The sequence below is a fragment of the Aulonocara stuartgranti genome (genome assembly GCF_965226115.1).
Source record: "Aulonocara stuartgranti genome assembly, chromosome: 15".
Classification (NCBI taxonomy): domain Eukaryota; kingdom Metazoa; phylum Chordata; class Actinopteri; order Cichliformes; family Cichlidae; genus Aulonocara; species Aulonocara stuartgranti.
The window spans coordinates 38845590-38864717 of NC_138951.1; the positions used below are offsets into that span (position 1 = coordinate 38845590).

The window sequence follows — 19128 nt, forward strand, 5'->3', positions numbered from 1 at the left end:
CTCACTGGTGTGTGAACTGAGATGTTGTGATAACCTTTAATTATTTTCCTGGGTAAATGTAATTAAAGTTTAATATAGATAAAAAGCGTCAGGTCGCTTCCCACGCTTTCACGGTACAGCATTGATCATCAAGGATACCAACCCAAAAATACACTGGGCCTTTTTGCAGTTTTCCTGATTTGTGTGAATTTAGTAAGATTGTTAGAGGACACATCAAAAACAATTTTTTCCTTTCCCACTACGTGCATTTGTATATTTCACAGACAGTGGGACTGTGTTGTCTGTAAATCTGTTCTCTCCATACTGTGCATGGGTTTTTGTGAGTGAACATGTGAGACCACAGTTTTCACCACAAAGCTAAAACAAAAACATTTTATCGCTTTCACAATTTAAAGTACACAGAGCTGACACTGTCTTGCTTTTTTTCCTGCTTCTGCCACCTACAGGAGTCTGGGAGTGCATTTCTCCAAGGTTCGTTCTTTGACTTTGGACACTTGGGAACCAGAACTGCTAAAGGTGAGTAAGAAGAAGGTTTACAAACAAATGCACATGAATGGTCTGCCTTGGTTACACACACAGTTTTTATTTTGTTATCACTCTGCCTTTTAATAAAATCCATTAAGGATCAGGAAGAGTAACATATGGCTGGAGTAACATTAGTCCACTGATGTTAATCTACATGTTTTCCAGTTAATGTGTGAACTGGGCAACAAAGTAATCAACCAGATCTATGAAGCTCGGCGAGAGGAGCTTGGAGCAAGAAAACCACAGCCGGGAGATCCGAGGTACCGAGTTACAAGAGAGCATGCTTGTAATTTCAGACCAAAAAATTGCTTTTGTAACCTATTTTGTTTCCTAGTAAATTGTACTTATGACTCACTGACGGCCAACTTTCATTTTCACTTCATTCATAAATGAAATGTTTTTCTGGTTCGCTCACAGGCACGAGGTCGAGGCCTACATCAAAGCCAAGTATGTGGATCGTCGATTTGTACGCCGGCCGTCAGACGAGGAGCTTCGCAGCAAAGTGGTCTCTCTGAGCAAACAGGAGAAGAGGCTGAGCGGCAACTCTGAGCACATGCCACCAAAAGCGCCTCCACCCACACCAAAACTTCGACCTGGTTCGAATGCTTCAGGGCAGTCAGGTCAGTTCAAAGTAAATGAGAAACACAGCTTTAAACCGACAGTTAGCTTCGCTGCAAGCCTCGGGATTCGAACTGTTAGTGGATCATTGCCTCCAAAACATATTTTGTAATATTTTTTTATACTTTTTTTTTTTTTAACATGTTGTTGTTTTCTTTTTCATTTAAATGTATCTTTATCTTTTAATTTGTTTCTTTTTATAGCACCCAAACAAAATTAATTAATCTGATTTCAGAGTTTGGTTGTTTCTCCCTCAGAATCAGAACTTTCTCCAGTAAAAACAAACAAACTAAATAAATACATCACACGAAGAAGGATTTGCTCGTGCGACGCTTCCTACCATGAAGAAGTGTCCACCCATCGGCATACTGCATGTTCTTTGTGAATAGCGTATGTCTCGGCTCTCTTTGCCTCCCATTGCTTTCCGTAGAGTCTGTCTCTTCCAGCGTCAGCCGAGCCAGTAGTCTAACTGTCTGTGCTTCCACCCTGCTTTTCCCCTTTCCCTAAATCTCTCTGTCCTTTCCTCCCCCTCTGGCTGTTCTGTGCTTCCGAACTAACCCCTGCCCTGACTGCCTCTCCCTATAACCCCACCCTGCCACTCAATTTACACCCTTCGCTCTCCAAACTCCCATCATCCCTTGCGTAGCTGCTGCCAGTGGTGCCGAGGCCCGCCGGGACTCTCTCTTCTGTCCTGACGAGCTTGACTCGCTCTTCTCCTACTTTGACACCTCCTCCAAGCTCAGGAGCAGTAAGTACTGAATGCTTAGTGTTTCGCTTGCTTTCCATCCCCTGTGTCCATTTGAAGTCACGGCGTTGGGCTGAGGACTAACAACTCTTCATCCTCCTCATTTCCTTCTTCATACGGACCGTGCTAATGAGCCATCCAGTCACGTTTTCCGTATTGCATTTTTTCTTTTGGACTGAGGGGTGGGGAGTGTTTCTCACACATGGTTTTGTTTAGTGTGTTGGTATTTTCGCATATATCTGTGTCATATTTTTGGTTTTTAGGGACCTGGAATTTAAGGTGAAGGCGGGGATCTGTCACCCGGTTCTCTTTCTCTTCCCACACTGTCGGCACCTTGAGTAAAAAATATTAGGAACACCTGCTGTTTCTGTTAATCAGGCTGAAATAAGTTTGAGAGGCCGAACACATTGATTGGCTACAAACAAGCTCTGATAAGAGTTACTTTCCACTGCCAGAAACAAGCAGCAGTAGCAGAGTGCTCCTTTTATTTCATACGCTCAGCAAATATCTTCACGTTCTTCTACAAGCAGTGACTCAGACTCTGTTTTACAGTAAAAAGTGCAGACAGCGGCATCCAGAACAGTGCTGATGGGAGCAGGGAGATGCTGGCCACCACCCCCTCCAATGACAGCCTGGCAGATGCAGGTAAGACGCACTCACCTCTGTTCTCTTCTGTGCTGAGACGCTGAGATTCTGAGAGAGAAATAGGGCATTATGCAATCATACATGCTTTGTGTTGTAAGGCGTGTTGTAGAAGGTATAGTATTTTTCAGTTAGAAGGAAAATTTCTTTGACTTCGCTCACACCCATCTTCTCATTTTCAGAACCCGCTGAGACTCCACCCATGCCCATGCCCGCCACACTGCCTCCTCCATCACCCTGTAAGGAGATGGTTTTCTATGAACCCAAGGAGTACAGCCCGGGTCTTCAGCTCTACTGGGCGTCCTGCGCCCGCAGCCTGCCGGACATGGCAGAGGCGCTAGCCCACGGAGCCGAGGTCAACTGGGTCAATACGGAGGAGGAAAAGAGGACCCCGCTGATCATGGCAGTGCAGGGGGTCAGTATGGCTACAGTAATTCAGCTTGGTACGATACATCGCTAAACTCAGTGGTCGGCAGATTTAAAACCTTTTCACCAGTTTTATGTCACACAGGTGGATGAAATAAAGTGTTGCCTGTCTTCGATGTCTGCGTCAAGTTTCAGCCAAATAATAAACTCGTAGCTTTTTCCTCTCGGTCGTAAAAGGCTCCTCTGCCTGCAGAGTGGGCGGGATTGGGGGTTGCGATTTACTAAATATCTACTTAATAATCTGTGAGGAGTTAGAATCTCACTGAACATCGATCTTAAGGTCAAGCTTTATGAATATCTTGTACGATAACTCAAGAAGGAAGTCACCTAGAAATTGGATATTAATGCCATACATGCATCGACTAGGAGCCTGCAGGGTAGCAGTGATGAACGCCAGTATTATCTAAAAATTACAGAGACGTTCTTATTTACTCGAGCATTTGACTTCATGGAAACGATATCACACCTGTTTAGTTTAATCCAACTTTCCTTTAGTTTGGGTTTGAGACATTTGCAGATACTAATATCTATACTCCTCCATGTTTACCTGTTAAAAGCATAGTGTGTGAATTAAAACAAATCTAGACCTAATGTGTTGTGCTTCTTGAAAGAAAGGCATGTGTCATTATAAACACCTGTAAATTTCAGGGGTCTCTGGTCACCTGTGAGTTTCTGCTCCAAAATGCAGCGAATGTGAACCAACAGGACGCTCAGGGCCGAGGACCCCTCCATCATGCCACCATGCTGGGACACACGGGGTTTGTTTCCACTTCTCCCCACCTTTATTACTACAAATGCAACGCGGATTATGTTTTACACTCAAAAAAAAAACAACTTGCATTTCCATTGCAGGCAAGTGTGTTTATTCTTGAAACGAGGAGCGAATCAAAACGCTACAGACATTGAGGAGAAAACACCGCTGTCCATAGCGGTGGAGGCGGCCAACGCAGACATTGTCACCCTGTGAGTGTCGTGGTACTAATCTTAGATTACAGAGTGGATTGAGATGTGCTGTTACCTTTAATTCCCTGTTTCTTTATTCGCTCCCCAGGTTGCGACTAGCCAAGATGAACGAGGAGATGCGGGAGGCGGAGGGGCCCTACAGCCAGTCAGGTCAATATAACTCCAACAGCCCCACCGAGATGCAGTACAGGAAGTGCATGCAGGAGTTTATTAGTTTGCAGCTGGATGAATCTGAATAACCAGCCGCTGCGTGTTGAGCCAACGACGCCTAGGAAACATAAAGTGTCGGAGTTGGGGTCAGCTGACTTAAAAGAGCACCACCCCCAATCATCCATTCTCAGGGGTATTGTTAAAAATTTGGGCGATTTCTTTATTGAGAGGAATTTAATCCACTGGCCTTTAAGTGAGCTGAGCCTAACTCTGCCAGCTGTGCTCGTGTGTCCTGCTGTTACAACTTCCTGCCAGGTGCTCCACCAGCTCTGCACCTTGTCCCTCAGCGGCAGGGTTAAAGCCATCGACTCTGGGCAGTATTAGTTTTTGTTCCAAACTGGAACATCCACCTTTTCCATTTAAGTGACTGTTACTCATGTCAAGTTACTGATAGCACAAAAATATTTTTCCTCGGTTTTAGAGGTGATTAGAAGGTAGGTTTTTGTTTTGTTTTGATTAAAGTAATTGTTATTTTTAAATTCCTGTTGTGTTTCTGCCAGCAGTCACAGTATCTTTGCAAAAAAAAAAAAAAAGTATATATATATATATATAAATAAAAAAATAAATAAATCTGCCCAGTAACTGCCACCAGTATCCAGTGACACTCAGACCTCAGAGGGAGGGCAGTTTCTACTACAGTATCTGGCAATAATCAAGACTTTTTGAATGATGCTTTTTAAAATCGTCGTGAGAGGCGTGTCTGTAATCTTTTTTCCTTTCCAACTGACCTTTCAGAAGTCATTTATGCACCTTCCTGTTAATGGTTATGCAACTGCTGTACCTTTTCCCATGACTGTATGGTTCTTATTTGAAGTCTTAACTGCTTGTCAAGTCCTGTTTACTTATTTAATGACGCATCTTTCTGGTGTTACATGACAGATGTTTTTAGAGCAGTTTTCTTTTATAGAGATGACTCTAGTAAGTCTAGGTATTCTTACTGTACATGCTGTAAATGATGTTTTTAGAGTGACTCTGGTTGCACAGCAGTAAGTGCCATGAGGACTCTTGTGTTCGCATACTTTTCTTTTGAGTGTCTTGGTTGTAGTGTGCTTGCTCATTGCCCATAATCATGGGAAATCCAGAATTGTAAGACAAAAGGACTTTTAGAGCCCTTGCACTAATCGTCCTGAATGTTAGTGGATTTGAAGGTGGTACATTTCAAGCAGCAATAGTGCAATAGTCTAGAAACGTATCCACATGTAACCATGTATAGCTTTTGATCGCCTGCTTGTCCTGGCTTATATTCACGTTAATCATTATGGGAGCTTTATTATTTAAAAAAAAAAACAAGCAAAGAAACTGTAAAACAATCTAGGTTTTCAAAATGAATGTAGACGGAGAGGAAGGTGAGGTTTGCTGACAGGCAATGAATGATTGAACTGTACCCCAGTTTCATCCCACATCGTCTCTCTCATGTTGCCCCGACTGCTCGGAGGGCGCCAAAGCACTTTGATGAAACGGTCACTGAAAGAGCAGCGCCCCCTGCTGCAGGCAGAGCGTCAATGCAACGTTTCTAATCGCTGATTTGTGTGGATGTCCCTGGATGTTAGAGATCTGGTGTTTAGTAGTTCTCTATGAAATGTTTGTGTGCGATTGTGGAGCAAAAGGATTTATTCATTTGTGTGTGCTGACACACAGGAAGAGGAGGGCTGAGCTCATTTCTTCTCGAAGAACGGAGCGTTTACACTAAGGGCGAAATGCACAGCTGGAGGAAGATGCACTGTTAGTAGCTGTTTGGACCTTACAACAAATAACTAGAAGTTCTTTTGTCTTGTTGTTGTTTATTTAATGGTTATTGATAGAGACTGATTTAGAAACTGCTGCTGATGCCGAACAGGTCAGCAGCAGGTTTGTTAGCAGTGATTGTAAGAGGATGTTTGTGTTGAGCAGAAAAGGAGATTTAAAAACATGTTTGGTACTCCAGCGCCTCTTCATCAGCACCCTCCAATCAGCTGATGAGTGCTGAGAGTGATGAGGGATATTCAGGGTTAATGAATGTGAGGGAGAGGTGACCTCATCAGTCCTCTGTTCTTTTTCTTTTCTCTTTAAAAGAAGTTCTCTTGACTCGAGTGTTTGAAGTGCAGAGCCGTGGTTCTCGGTTTAATATTTCTTGGCATTTAAATGATTTTTTAAAATAATTTTACGATGTTTTTAAATACTATTCTTTTACAACATCATGTCGTGTTCTTAAAACCCCCCAAAACAAGAAATTTACCCTTAAAACCGACTGAGAACCACTGATCTGATTAAGGTGGAATTTTCTTCTCTTCCTCCTAACACACTCTCACGTTCTCTTTTATGTAAATCTGTTCTGTCACTTTTTGTATTTTGCTTTTCTCACTCTCCTCCCCAGAGTTTGTGCCTTTCTTCTTTTCTCTCTTTCTTTGGGGTGCTGAGGCCAACACAACTGTATTTTTGTACATAAACTCCTGCACTTTAAACACAATACAGTTGTTGATGAAACAAACTTGCTGTCTGTGGGCTGTCTTTTCTCTCCGAGTCCGTGTCCCGTTGCTAACGAGGGCCTCGCTGACTGTTTCCGCAAACATTTGCCTTTTGCTTCTTCTGTCCTTCGCCTCTTTTCTCCCCTCTACATTGTTCTGTTTCATATTTCGCAACCACGCCAGCACTCTTAACAGGTATGGCTAATTATTTTTTCTTTTTCACTCTTGTTGACACTGATGACACTGTCGCTGCATGAGCCCCCTCCCCACTTTGCATGAAACTCTGTGCATGTCTTTACATCTGCACAATGAGGGCATTGGGGTTTATGATCACTGTAGTCTTGACAACTTGAAGACTTTGGCAGAATATGAAGGGGAATATGGGGAAAAGTTCAGCTATTTGTGAACATTGTTTAAACACCTGCCTCTACGCAGGAAACAAAACATTTGTGCTACAGCAGAAGATACGAGATGGAGGATTTATTATTTCATGCAGCTCCGTCAATACTTTAGTTTGTAGTGAACATAAGTTATGAGCAGTCCAGTAAACAGTTTTTTTTCCTTCTTAAACGTATCTACAATGAAGTGTTTTTGTCATAGACTGTATATAAAAGATGTACATAATTTCCATAATTCTGTCTGAGTCCTATGTAGAGTCTGTGCAGCTGGAGTCACAAAAACAGGCAGGCTCGCAGACGTCTGGCTGTACCTTTGCGATAACTGTCCGATGATGAGGCTGAAAGTGGAACTGCAAACGTGGAAATTACAAAAACCACTTAAGTGGCACCTGTGTTCGGGGTAACATTGTTGCCACTACGTTGGCAATTAAGATTCTCTTGCTGAATTGATCGTTTCTCTTTCATTTGATTTGCGATACAACGACAGAAGAAATAGCTGGATGTGAATAGGAGGGAAGGATGGTACTAAACGAGCCAATCACAGTGCATTTCTAGGGAGAGGCACGTCAGGTTACAGCGTAGGGTTTCGTGGTTGATTTAGACGACTTTGGTGAATCGTTGTAAAGCCTACCAAGTGGCCGGCATGATTGCCAGTATTCAGACCTGTGCTCGGGGATTATGTTGTGATTACTTTACAGTAACTCTGTGTTTTTAGATACGGTGCCAGCTACGATAGAAACAAATAAAATCCTGGCAAACATATTTGTTCCTTACGTTTTTGACTTTTTGTTCCTCATTCACATTGCAATAGTTTCTGAGTCTCCCTCCAGGGATTTACTGAAATCTGCGAGTTATATTGAGGCAATAATTGTTTTTCTCTCACTGATGAATAAAAAAAAAAAAAAAGAAACTGGTGGAAAAAGTGGAAGCAAATGCACAGAAGGAATTTACTGTACTGAACAGGCCAATAAATATCGTTGCAGCTGCTTTAACACGATGTACAGATGCATTTCTTCAGGTTACTGACGGCTAGATTTAACACAGACGTTGAGCGATATAGATTGGACCGCAAGGGTCTGTGGGGATGCCACGTTTCTGTTTTTTGTGACCACACAGACTCACCAACGGGGACTTTACAGTGCACCAGCTGCACGTGCGCCCCCCCCAGGGAGTGGACTTAAAGTGGTCTTCAAAGAAGGATTCATTACTTCACAGCCGTATCTTAAGGCGGTGCAGATTTAACTCTGAAGCATAAATTCACTGCTTTGTGGAAGTACCTTAAACCGACATTCTTTCTAATGACCAGCAGGGGGCGACCCTTCTGGTTGCAAAAAATACTACTGTACAGAAGTGACCAGTCGCTAGTTTTAAATCTTATTAATTACAAACTGATGTATTTTTGTAAATTATAATCCTTTTGTTTGTTTATCTAGTTTTTGTTTTTGTTTTTTTAAAGGTCAAAATGTCCATCTTTGATATACAGTCTATGGTCTTACACTGTTTCCTAAGAAAATAAAAAAAGTTTTGTTACTCACATCTTTTCTCCCCCGTGTTTTTACAGGAGATGAAACGTACCAGGACATTTTCCAGGATTTCACCCACATGGCCTCCAATGACCCAGACAAGCTGAACCGCTACTAGCAGTACGACTCGCAGCGGCCGTGACGCTGCAGAGCGCCGTCCACCCGCGGTCAGAAGGGCTGTTTTCACAAAAACAAAAGTTGGAATGATGTCCACTTCGCATTCACACTCATTCAGAAACGGCCCATCAAAGCCAGCGACCGTATCTAATGTAGCCAAAGCTCCCTTTCATCAGTTCGTTTTCACCAAGGCGAGTGCTTCGTTCAATTGAAGGGGAGCTTCAACAGTGGATTTTTTTTATTTTTAAACTGTGCATGTTAATAGGATGTATAACAGTAAGTAAATGGTACAGTGTTAACGCCTTTGGAAGGATTCACATAGTCTTAAATCCAATGATAATTACACTCAGACTGAATGTAAAGATGCCGTCAAGGCTGTCGCTTACTTTGACTGAGTTAAATGTTTGCTGTCACACTTTGTGACGGTGAAGGACACTTATTGTTTTTTTTTAATAAAGTTAAAGTTGTGGTGCATCAGAGCTGCACAGAGAAGTAAGCCCACAGCAGACTTTTAAAGGCTCTGTTTCATGCTTTTTGTTAACTGCTTCTGCTTTTCATTGGGACTCTTTTAATGAGCTGCAGCATTTTTTTTAATGTAAGTTTTTCTTTAGAGAATCATCAGTAAGTGTATAAGTGTCCGTATGCTTTTATGTTAAATCACCACAGACGTCTACCAGTTTGGATGGTGGCTTTGAAGTGTACAGTGATCTCTGACAGCAGCAAACCCAGAATGAATTCACATGTAAGGTTAAATAGTTGATTTGACTTGATTTTTAAATGCTTTTCTTTTTTAGAAATGTAATTTCTCACAAGTACCTGCAGTGGTTTGAAAAACCATCGGTCATTATTGGGATGATTTCACTGTGTAGATACAGGCAACGCTTTATTTTATGGGTCAATAATGTTCCAGGTGTTTGTCGGTGTGACAGTGTAACGCTGTTTTTATCATAATGGCATTTTCCCAGAGTAGATCCATGAAAAACTAAAAGAAAACAGTTAATGCTGGTCAATCCTGCCATAGTCGAGTGGCTCGACATTCACAGCAGCTCGTCAGAAAAACAAAACATCCTCCTGCTGTTGTAAACCAGTCGGCTATCGATCGTTATACAAGCCCTTTAATAAGACGACAGCAGCGCGCGGTAAAATGTGTTTTATAGCTTAGCAGTTGTCTGTAACGTATCTAATGCTGCAGTCACACAAAATACAGTGGCTGTACCAAAAACGTTGCTGCGACTGTGCAATAAACTTGTTGCCTTTGAAATAGGTGTAGCTTTGAGGACGGGAAGAAGATGCTGGAGTCAGTCTGATATCAGTTTGTGATTGAATGAGGTCACGTTGGCAGTTGCATGAAATCGCTTAAATTTGAAGCAGTAATTCTTCCATAAATAACGATGTAGTTGCTGCAGGACGGCAATTTAACTGCAAAATGACGCAGGTGCTCATCAGCCTTGCTTTGATGTAGGAATATAACCACGGTACAACCGGTTTAGACCAGGTGAGTCAAGTTTCCTATTGTAAAGATGTGCATCACAGATGAGTCGCCCTCACCGCTGCAGACTGACTGTATCAACAGTTATCTGCAAACTCTCAGCAATCTGTCTGAGAGCGAATGCAGTCAGTCCGTGTCCCGGCTTTCTTTGGAGACACGCTCCCTCCCACGTGGTCACCTAAAGGTTGAGGGTATTGCACGCTTGGTCTTTGACACCAAAAAATTCAGTGCAATCAACGCACAACTGTTGGCTTTGTTTTTTCCTCTGTGCAAGGTTGCTGTTCGGTTTGGTCGTTACTGAAAAATGTGAGTTCTCTGACCGGCTGATGAGTCGCTGTTGGCGGTCGCAAAGGCATCAGATAGCTCCTTGCAGTTGCTTTGGTTGCTAGTAGATTGCAGTTGTCGCCTATAGTTTGCATGGGCGGTGTACAGTCATCCGCAAACACCGCTGAGTTTTAGTGAAGCTCGAAAAAGTGCGACACAAACTAGATATGGAAGTTGTGCCTTACCACTGACTTATCATCGTTTCATTATTTTGGTCAGACTTTTTTCAAGATTTACTACCACTTCAAAAGTACTTAGCATCTGCTGTGCAGACTTCCACAACTGTGGCAATCCGCTAGCAACCAAAGCAACTTTATATAATACGCATTTGTGGTCAATTTCAACTCACAACTGCCAGAAACCGCTCGGCAACTCATTGGGAAGTACACATTTGCCCCTGACAGCGTAACTAAAAAGCAGCAGAAGACTAAAAATTCTGAAAATGAGCATCTTCTTATTTCATGGATGAATCTATAAGCAATATCAGTGCTTTTCTGTCCAATGAATCTGCTGTGTGCGTGTTCAGACCAGCTGAATTCAGCACTGTGCTGTTTCCTGCCTCTAACTATACAGAAGACGAGATTAAATATAGATCCACTGAACGGCTGTCGCTGAAGCACAGAGGCCGAGGTTTACTCAGACATGTAAATGGTGCACACAGTCTCTCATAGCTAATTAGGAGCAAACTACACCGACCCTTCAATGAAATTTGTTAGCAGGTTTTTGGGAATGTTTTGAAAATGACAGACCTGTAAACTCAGAGCGATGCAGAGTAACCGGATGTGTTAGTGAGTAATGCACCTGCTGTGAGACATTTGTTGTTTCCGTCCTCTCGTGTGTTGAGCTGAGACATTAACCCGATGGATCCAGTTTAGACGCCTCCGGGTGAGTTCAGTGAAATCTTCAAATTCGACTTCTGCAACTTCACTGATGGAAGTTTTGTACTGTGAGTTTCTGTGTTCCTCGCTTCTCCTGCACTTCACTTTGAAAGTTACACGACATACAGTCAGATGTTAATCGCAGAGGAAACCTGGGGCTGATGAAACTTGGGATACAATTCTTGTACATTTTGTACAGATGCTTTTGAATTCTCCAGAGGACTGAAGTATAAAGTTAAAGGTACTTGAATCATTAAATAAGCTTTTGTATATGCTGTTCTTTGTATCGTTCAATAATTTTAGCCCCCTTTTTTAAATTGCCTGTCTGTACACCAATATACATGTACTGTACGTTATACCTGTAATATGGAAGGATTTCAATACATACAGACTTGAGGATTCAGCTCAGTGTTGGTTCTTTTACTTTGAGTTCTTCATTTGACTTCATTAAAATCATCAAACAGCCGTTTGACACTGTTAACAGGTTATTGTACGACAGAGAGGTTTTCTTAACTCACAGCCTGCTCATGAAGAAAGAAAAAACTTTCCTTTTAAAATCAAACTAGACAACAATCCTAAATTCCACTCACGGTTGTTGGTGACGGGGGGGCTGGTCCAAGTGTGTCAGAAACTGCTGATCTGCTGGGATTTTTCTGCACAACCATCTCTGGGGTTTTACAGGGGACGGTCTGAAAAAGTATCCAGTCAGTGGTAGTAGATGGCTCTAGAAAGGCAACAGCAATCTCAATAGCCACTTCTTACATTTAAGATATGCAGAAGAGCATCTCTGAACGCAATATGGTTAAACTGTGAAGCCGATGGGCTTAAGCAGCAGAAGACCACACCAGATGCCGCTCCTGTCGGCTAACAAGAGGAGAGTGAGGCTACCATTTACACAATATTCATATGGTAGGGTCATGAAAAGCACTGATCCATCCTACTCGTGTCGTCAGTTCAGGCCCCTGCTCGTGGTGTTAGTACTGTGGGGTATTTTTTTTTTTTTAATTCAATTCAATTTTATTTATATAGCGCCAAATCACAACAAAAGTCGCCTCAAGGCGCTTCATAGATACAGAGAAAAACCCAACAATCATATGACCCCCTATGAGCAAGCACTTTGGCGACAGTGGGAAGGAAAAACTCCCTTTTAACAGGAAGAAACCTCCGGCAGAACCAGGCTTAGGGAGGGGCGGGGCCAACTGCTGCGACCGGTTGGGGTGAGAGAAGGAAGACAGGATAAAAGACATGCTGTGGAAGAGAGACAGAGGTTAATAAAAGATATGATTCAATGCAGAGAGGTCTGTTAACACATAGTGAGTGAGAAAGGTGACTGGAAAGGAAACACTCAATGCATCATGGGAATCCCCGGCAGCCTATGTCTATTGCAGCATAACTAAGGGAGGATTCAGGGTCACCTGATCCAGCCCTAACTATATGCTTTAGCAAAAAGGAAAGTTTGAAGCCTAATCTTGAAAGTAGAGATAGTGTCTGTCTCCCGAATCCAAACTGGAAGCTGGTTCCACAGAAGAGGGGCCTGAAAACTGAAGGCTCTGCCTCCCATTCTACTTTTAAATACTCTAGGAACAACAAGTAGTTTTAGCACACTGGGCTTCTGAGTACCAGCTGAGAATCGTTTAAATCCTACATCCTTCCTCAGTGTTGTTGCTAAACACGTCCAGCTGTTAAGACCGCGTGTCCCATGGCTCCTTCTGGCTGGATAACACACCACCCCATAACATTACGGTGATTTCAAATGAACCGGAGATTCTCCTTTACAGCAACTGTGTGAAGCTATCATGTCAACATCGATCAAAACCTGAGAGGGATGTTTCCAGCACCTTGTCAAATCTCTGCCATGACGAATTGCAGCAGCTCAGAAACAGAAGCAGGTCCAAACCAGTACTAGTAAGGGACCTATAAAGTGATTGAAGATGTCCTTAAAAAGTTTAAACAGACAAATGTAATAAATAACAACAATACTTCAAGCCCAAAGGACTTTTCTTCTTTCTCAGGGACTCTTAAAGAGCACGACAGAGACGCTCCTCTCGGCTGTTGTACGCTCGTTATCGTGACGCTGTCTTTGCTTTGGCCTATTATACTTTGCTTCCTGTAAAGAGGATAATCTGTGATTTGAGACAGCTTGATTACAAGATAATGAAGGGGGTCTAAAACTGATTTTGGAGAGCTGAGGCCCTGAGGCTTTGACTCGTTTGTCTTCTGATGTATAATTTCAGCTTATTTGCAGCTGCTTTGTACTTCACGCTGAATGCGGGTGCCAGTCAATGACAAAAATAATCACACATGCTAATTTTCTGATTTTCAAATGCTGGATTTCGCTTATTTATTTATTTATTTTACAAAAAACAAGTGTCAAAGAAACAAGAATTTCAAAAGACGACGAATATGTCTAATCTGTCTGTCCAGCAGAGGGAGGGCTGCTCTGGGTGTTTACTCAGAGGTTAAACACTTGACCTGAAAAAGCAGCTCAGATGGTCTTTGTGCAGGTCTGAGTTTCTTAGTTTATTAACTTTATTAATTTGCACCAGATTTGAAGGCTTTAATCCTCACACGAGTCTGTGTGTTTGGTTACTTTATCACCTAAATTCAGAGCGCATAAAGACTTCATGCTGTCAGTTGCCTTTTCAGTGAAGTCATAAATCCATCCGGGTGCCAATCTCAACACAAGTCCATTACCATGCGTCTCGGTCCACCTTTAATAATTACGGCACGTTTATTTCTGCAGCTGCTTTAAATGAAAGGCGTGCAGGCCAGTCATGCCCAACACTTCAGATGATTTATAGGCGTACCCGTGTGTGTGTGTGTGTGAGAGAGATAGGGGAACCTATGTGTTTAGTCTGCTGCAAACTAATGTTCCTGCTTCTTCAGTAATGTCTCCACCACCATCATTTAACTCCACTGTACCAGACACTCTTCGGTTAAACATCTCTGAGGAACAAAGTGCACGAGTCCCTTTCAATATTGCCGCTGACCCAGGTTCACCTCGCTTCAGCTGTCCTGCCTCTTCTAAAGCATCAGCCTGCTGTGCAGAGAAACTCCTACACCTTTTATAACGCAGGGTGAAACGGTGGTGAATGATAGAAATATGCTGTTCGGCTGTCGCTGCGGAGTAGGAGGAGACTGCAGCAGGCTTTATTTGTGAATCATATTCCCAAAGTGGGCATTGTGAACTTTGCTGTTAATTTTCAGAAAGGAGTAGAAGCCTCAGAAAACTCTTATTCCTACCTGGAAGTCATGCTAGACTAGGTGGATGTGGATAGTGGCTGTAACTCTGTGCTACAGGTGACATTTCTGTTGTTTCCAAGCTGTAATTTTTTTTTTTTATGCAGCTTCTTCAGGATTAAAATCTACCACTGCACAGCTATAGCACAGGTGCACTCAGTAAAGACAAGTATTTACAGTAAAGATTCAGTAGGGTGCATTAACATGATGGCATCACACAGTGGCTGCAGATTTCTTGGCTCCACATCCATGATGTGAATCTCCTGTTCTGCCACATTTTAAAGGGGCTCTACTGGTCTGAGATCTGGTGACTGTGGAGGCCATTTGAGTACAAACTCACTGTGTTGTTCAAGAAAGCAGTTTGTGATTAATGAGATTGGTGACATGGCACGTTATCCTGCTGGAAGCAGCCATCAATAGATTTGATTCAATTGCAATTGATTCAACTGATATAAAGCCAAATCACAACAACAGTCATCTCAAAGCGCTTTATATTGTAAAGTAGAGACCCTACAATAATACAGAGAAAACCCAACAATCAGACGAGCCCCTGGGAGAAAGCTCTTGGTGGCAGGGGAAAGGAAAAACTCCCTTTTAACAGGAAGAAACCTCTGGAAGAACCAGGCTCAGGGAGGGGCGGGGCCATCTGCTGTGACCGGTTTGGGATGAGGGCGGGAAGTTGGGACATAAAGGGATGGAGATGGTCAGCTTGTAGCCTGGTACCCCATAATCACTGACCAGACCCTTTTGCATCTCACCTCTTATTAGCACCCCTCCCACTCATCTCTTGTATAGACAACATTCTTTTAGGTGGCTCTGAATTGGTTTACCTACCCACACCCACTCTCTGTCTCTGTAAACCCACAATGTCCTGGTATAAACACACCACCACAGCAAACTAAAGGAAAATAGGACTTATTTGAGTCAGCTCAAAGCAGTCCGGCCACCCTCCTTTGGCCTCTGGCGCCAGCGATGCATTTTCACCCAGAGAACTGCTGCTTGGTTAGATGATAAACCCCAGAGATGGTAGTGTGGGAAAATCCCAGTTGATAGCTTCCTGTATATTTATAAATCCCTGCTGCATGTCATTAAACTCTATCCTCTCTCTCATACTGTGGGTTTTGTCTCTATCTTATCTTTTTTCACCCTCTTCTCTTTCCCTTCAACCCCCAGCGGCTGCTCCTCCGCGAGCCTGGTTGTGCTGGAGGTTTTTTCCTCTGGAAAGGGAGTTTTTCTTTCCAGCTGAGAGTGCTCATAGGGCAGTGGTTCCCAAACTTTTTTTGCTGGGCCCCCCTTTGTTTTACAAGAAAAATATCCCCCCCGCGCATGCACACGCACAAAAACATCCTCCAAACCACACACGCCCATATTTTGCTCCATTGCGTTTTTTTCACACCTCAAACATTTAGTAAACAATTAAGCAAATACAAGTAACCTGCGATAAATTACAGGTAGTAAGAAAATAAACTACTAACTCTTTTACGCTGCGTCCGCACCTACACGGGTGATTTTGAAAACGCAGCTGTTTCGTTCACACGTAAACAGCGTTTCGAATCACCGAAAACGGAGATTTTTAAAAACCCCTTTTTTGGGTTCATGTGTGGACGAGGAATACAGAGTTCGTCATGCAACGTCAAAGGTATGTGCCCTTTTTCACGTCACGCTGTGCGCCACGTTATTGTTTACATGAGATGAATTGCAGAATGGCAGATAGTCAGATTAACAGTATTTTGTCTCTGTCTGCAGTGTTTACATGCTTACACACACACGCAGTTACTGTCCCTTCATTTAGAAAGGCAGAGGCGTCACGTGTGATTATTTTACGTGTAGTTGTTTTGTTCCTGTGTAATAATATTCAACATTGCTGTCAATACATTTTTCAAAAATATCTCTCTGTCCAAAATGGGTTTAAAAACATAAACAGCTGTGGGATCCTGTTTGTCCGTGATTTGAACCGAGGGAACAAATCCTGGCAGGATCAGCCTGATATTATCCCGCTGTAACTTTACTGTATAAAGCGCTAACATCTCCAAAATGTCAGGAGTAGAAAATCAAGAATGTGGGATACTGTTTGTCCGTGATTTAAACAGCCCAGCGCTGCTCCCTACACAGGGAAAACCAATCCTGCAGGGAGACCTACCTCAGCACTTGTGAAGGTGAAGCCAAAGGGAAGATTTGCTTCACCAGATTTTCTAGTCTTTGGCTTAGAATGAAGTTGGTTTGGAAACATATTCAGCGATGCTTCATCTCCTGCTTTGCATTTGTGTGGGAGCCCCGTGCTGGCTACTCCTTTTCCTTTTCTCCTTTTCATGCCCCCCCCTTCAATGGCTCTGCGCCCCCCACTTTGGGAAGGTCTGTCATAGGGGATCATAGGGCCTTACCTCTAATATACTAGCTCACAGCTATGTGGATGGAGATTTTAGCATTGTGTGTTTTCCCATTAAGCCGTCAAGAGATGCTTAATCCATCTACTTGTTGCAGTTAACAAACATGACTTGATTTTAAAGGTCACCTAATGCCTGCCTATGTGCAAGGCTCACTGATCTGCAAACGTGCCACTGAGCCTTTTCCAGGAAGTCTGCGGTCTGCTCGCCTGTGGGGAAATGAAGAGCCGCCGCTGGAGACGTTACCCTCTATAAAAACACCATGTGAACAAACGCTAAGAAGGCCAAGAGCCATCAACGCTGCCAGGGACTGAACCTGTGAAGATATTCATGTTAACAAGTCACCAGGACCAGTGGTGACTGAAGACTTATTTTGTTGAAACAAGTGGAAAACGCCAGTAGAGTGAGTCATTCAGTTCCAATGCAAAAAATCCCCCAAAGTGTTGAATTAAGCAATAGGCTGTGATTGCTTCTCTTCTATCTGACACTTTAATGAAAATAACAACTGACTATTGAGGCTGCTTCTTTGAGCTGTTTTTCCTTTCCATCACATCACTTTTGAGCTTTTGCTGTGGAACAAGAGGACGATGAACAGGAAAGAAGCAGCAGCATCATCAGGGTGCTCAAATATCTGATCGCTCAGTCACATGGTAGCAACACGGTGCATTTAGGCATGGTTAAGATGAGCTCCTGAAGTTTAAACTGAGCATCCGAATGGGAAAGGCTTGCTCGTCTGATGGGATTTTTACACACAACCATCTCCAGGGTTTACAGAGCACAGTCTGAAAAAGAGAAAACATCCTGTTCTCTGAGTGAGCATGCCTTGTTGATACCAGAGGTCTGAGGAGAATGACCAGATTGCTTCAAGCTGACAGGAAGGCAACTGTAACGTATCCACTCAAATCAGCTGAGATCTGCAGAAGAGCATCTCCAAATGCACAGAAATGGTCTACAGCAGCAGAAGACCACGCCTGGTGGTACTCCTGTTAGCTAAGGATGGGAATCTGTGGCTAAAATTTACACAGACTAACTAAAGTAGAATGTTAGAAGATTTCTGCTGTGATATTTACATGGTAGTTTCAGAACGTGGTGCAAACAACTTTAAAGTACAGTATGGATCTATCTTGCCTTGTATCAAAGGCTTCTGGTGCATGATCTGAAATCTGCAGCGACTGTGTGATGCTATGGAGCAAAATCTCTGAGAAATGTCTGCAGCACCTTGTTGAATCTATGCTACAAATACACAGCATCAAGGTGTACCTGATAAAGTATCCAATGTGCAACAGACAGATCTGTGAGTGTGGACACTGGGATCAAGTCTTCAGATGTTTAATGTCTTGTTGCGCTCTTAAATTATAACAATTTCTTTGTGTGCATTGTTTCCACTGGGACGTCCCAGTGGAAACAATGCACACAAAGAAATTGTTCTACTTAAGTTTTTCTAGTAACTTGATTTCAGTCTGCGGTGACTGTTGCAACACTTCGGCTCCACCTCTGGTTTATAAAATCTCTGGGAAACAGACCAGAAAAATAAGAAGCATGAGGCTGGAAAAGTCACGTAGATCGCATTTATTCTTTTGTGTTTCTGAACAGTGAAGCTGCCTGGAAGGATAAAATGTTTGAGAGATGCGTCTTGGCAGCCTCTGAGAAAAGAAAGCTTCTCAAACTGAAGTAGGATGAAGGAAAGCCATCGTTCCGCCAGAAATACTTCAGTGCTGCACAGAACAATTATGGTCTCCAAATCCTCAGGCATGAGCACTAAATGTTTACTCCACCCGTGCTCACACTGAACAGACGGGGGGTTCAGGTTTCATATTTTGGAGCGGCCTTGTGCTGAGAATCCAAACAGTCCTGCCTGTATTCCCTAAATGCTGATGATGAATGGGCAGATGGCATGAATAGGCTCAGTGTTATAAGCACATGGTCATACCGCGAAATCCTCCACCGCTTCTGAATGACCAAAGGGGGGCAGGGGGTGGATGGGTGAGGAGGAGGTGGTGGTGTCTGAGGTGTGTGCAGTGATGTGCTGTACCATGCACCACCCTCACCGGCCTGCAGGTCTGCGCTCCACTCTCCAGAGCTTGTGCTTGTTTAGGTTATGTCTCCACAGCCTGCGTTCCCAGAGTGAGCTGACCCGGCTGCCTCCGCTCGATTTTTTTCCTTCCTATTATGTTCAGTTCAGTTTTCTTTTTTATCCTGAGT

The 19128-nt window shown here is 43.1% G+C and overlaps 1 protein-coding gene across 2 annotated transcripts in view; it reads left to right on the forward strand.

Annotated features, from left to right (window-relative positions):
• LOC309688981 (arf-GAP with coiled-coil, ANK repeat and PH domain-containing protein 2-like) overlaps positions 1-11705 on the forward strand; it is a 49648-nt gene extending 37943 nt beyond the window's left edge. Inside the window, exons 15-24 of one of the 2 annotated variants that reach the window (XM_082505090.1) lie at positions 447-516; positions 691-785; positions 943-1145; positions 1790-1891; positions 2441-2533; positions 2713-2945; positions 3605-3714; positions 3809-3919; positions 4008-4069; positions 8533-11705. In XM_082505090.1, the coding sequence (XP_082361216.1) occupies positions 447-516; positions 691-785; positions 943-1145; positions 1790-1891; positions 2441-2533; positions 2713-2945; positions 3605-3714; positions 3809-3919; positions 4008-4069; positions 8533-8612 (1159 nt within the window). In that variant the 3' untranslated portion in view covers positions 8613-11705. The remainder of the gene's footprint in view (positions 1-446; positions 517-690; positions 786-942; positions 1146-1789; positions 1892-2440; positions 2534-2712; positions 2946-3604; positions 3715-3808; positions 3920-4007; positions 4070-8532) is intronic. The other variant, XM_082505091.1, reaches the window with a different exon arrangement.
• Positions 11706-19128: the final 7423 nt, after the last annotated feature.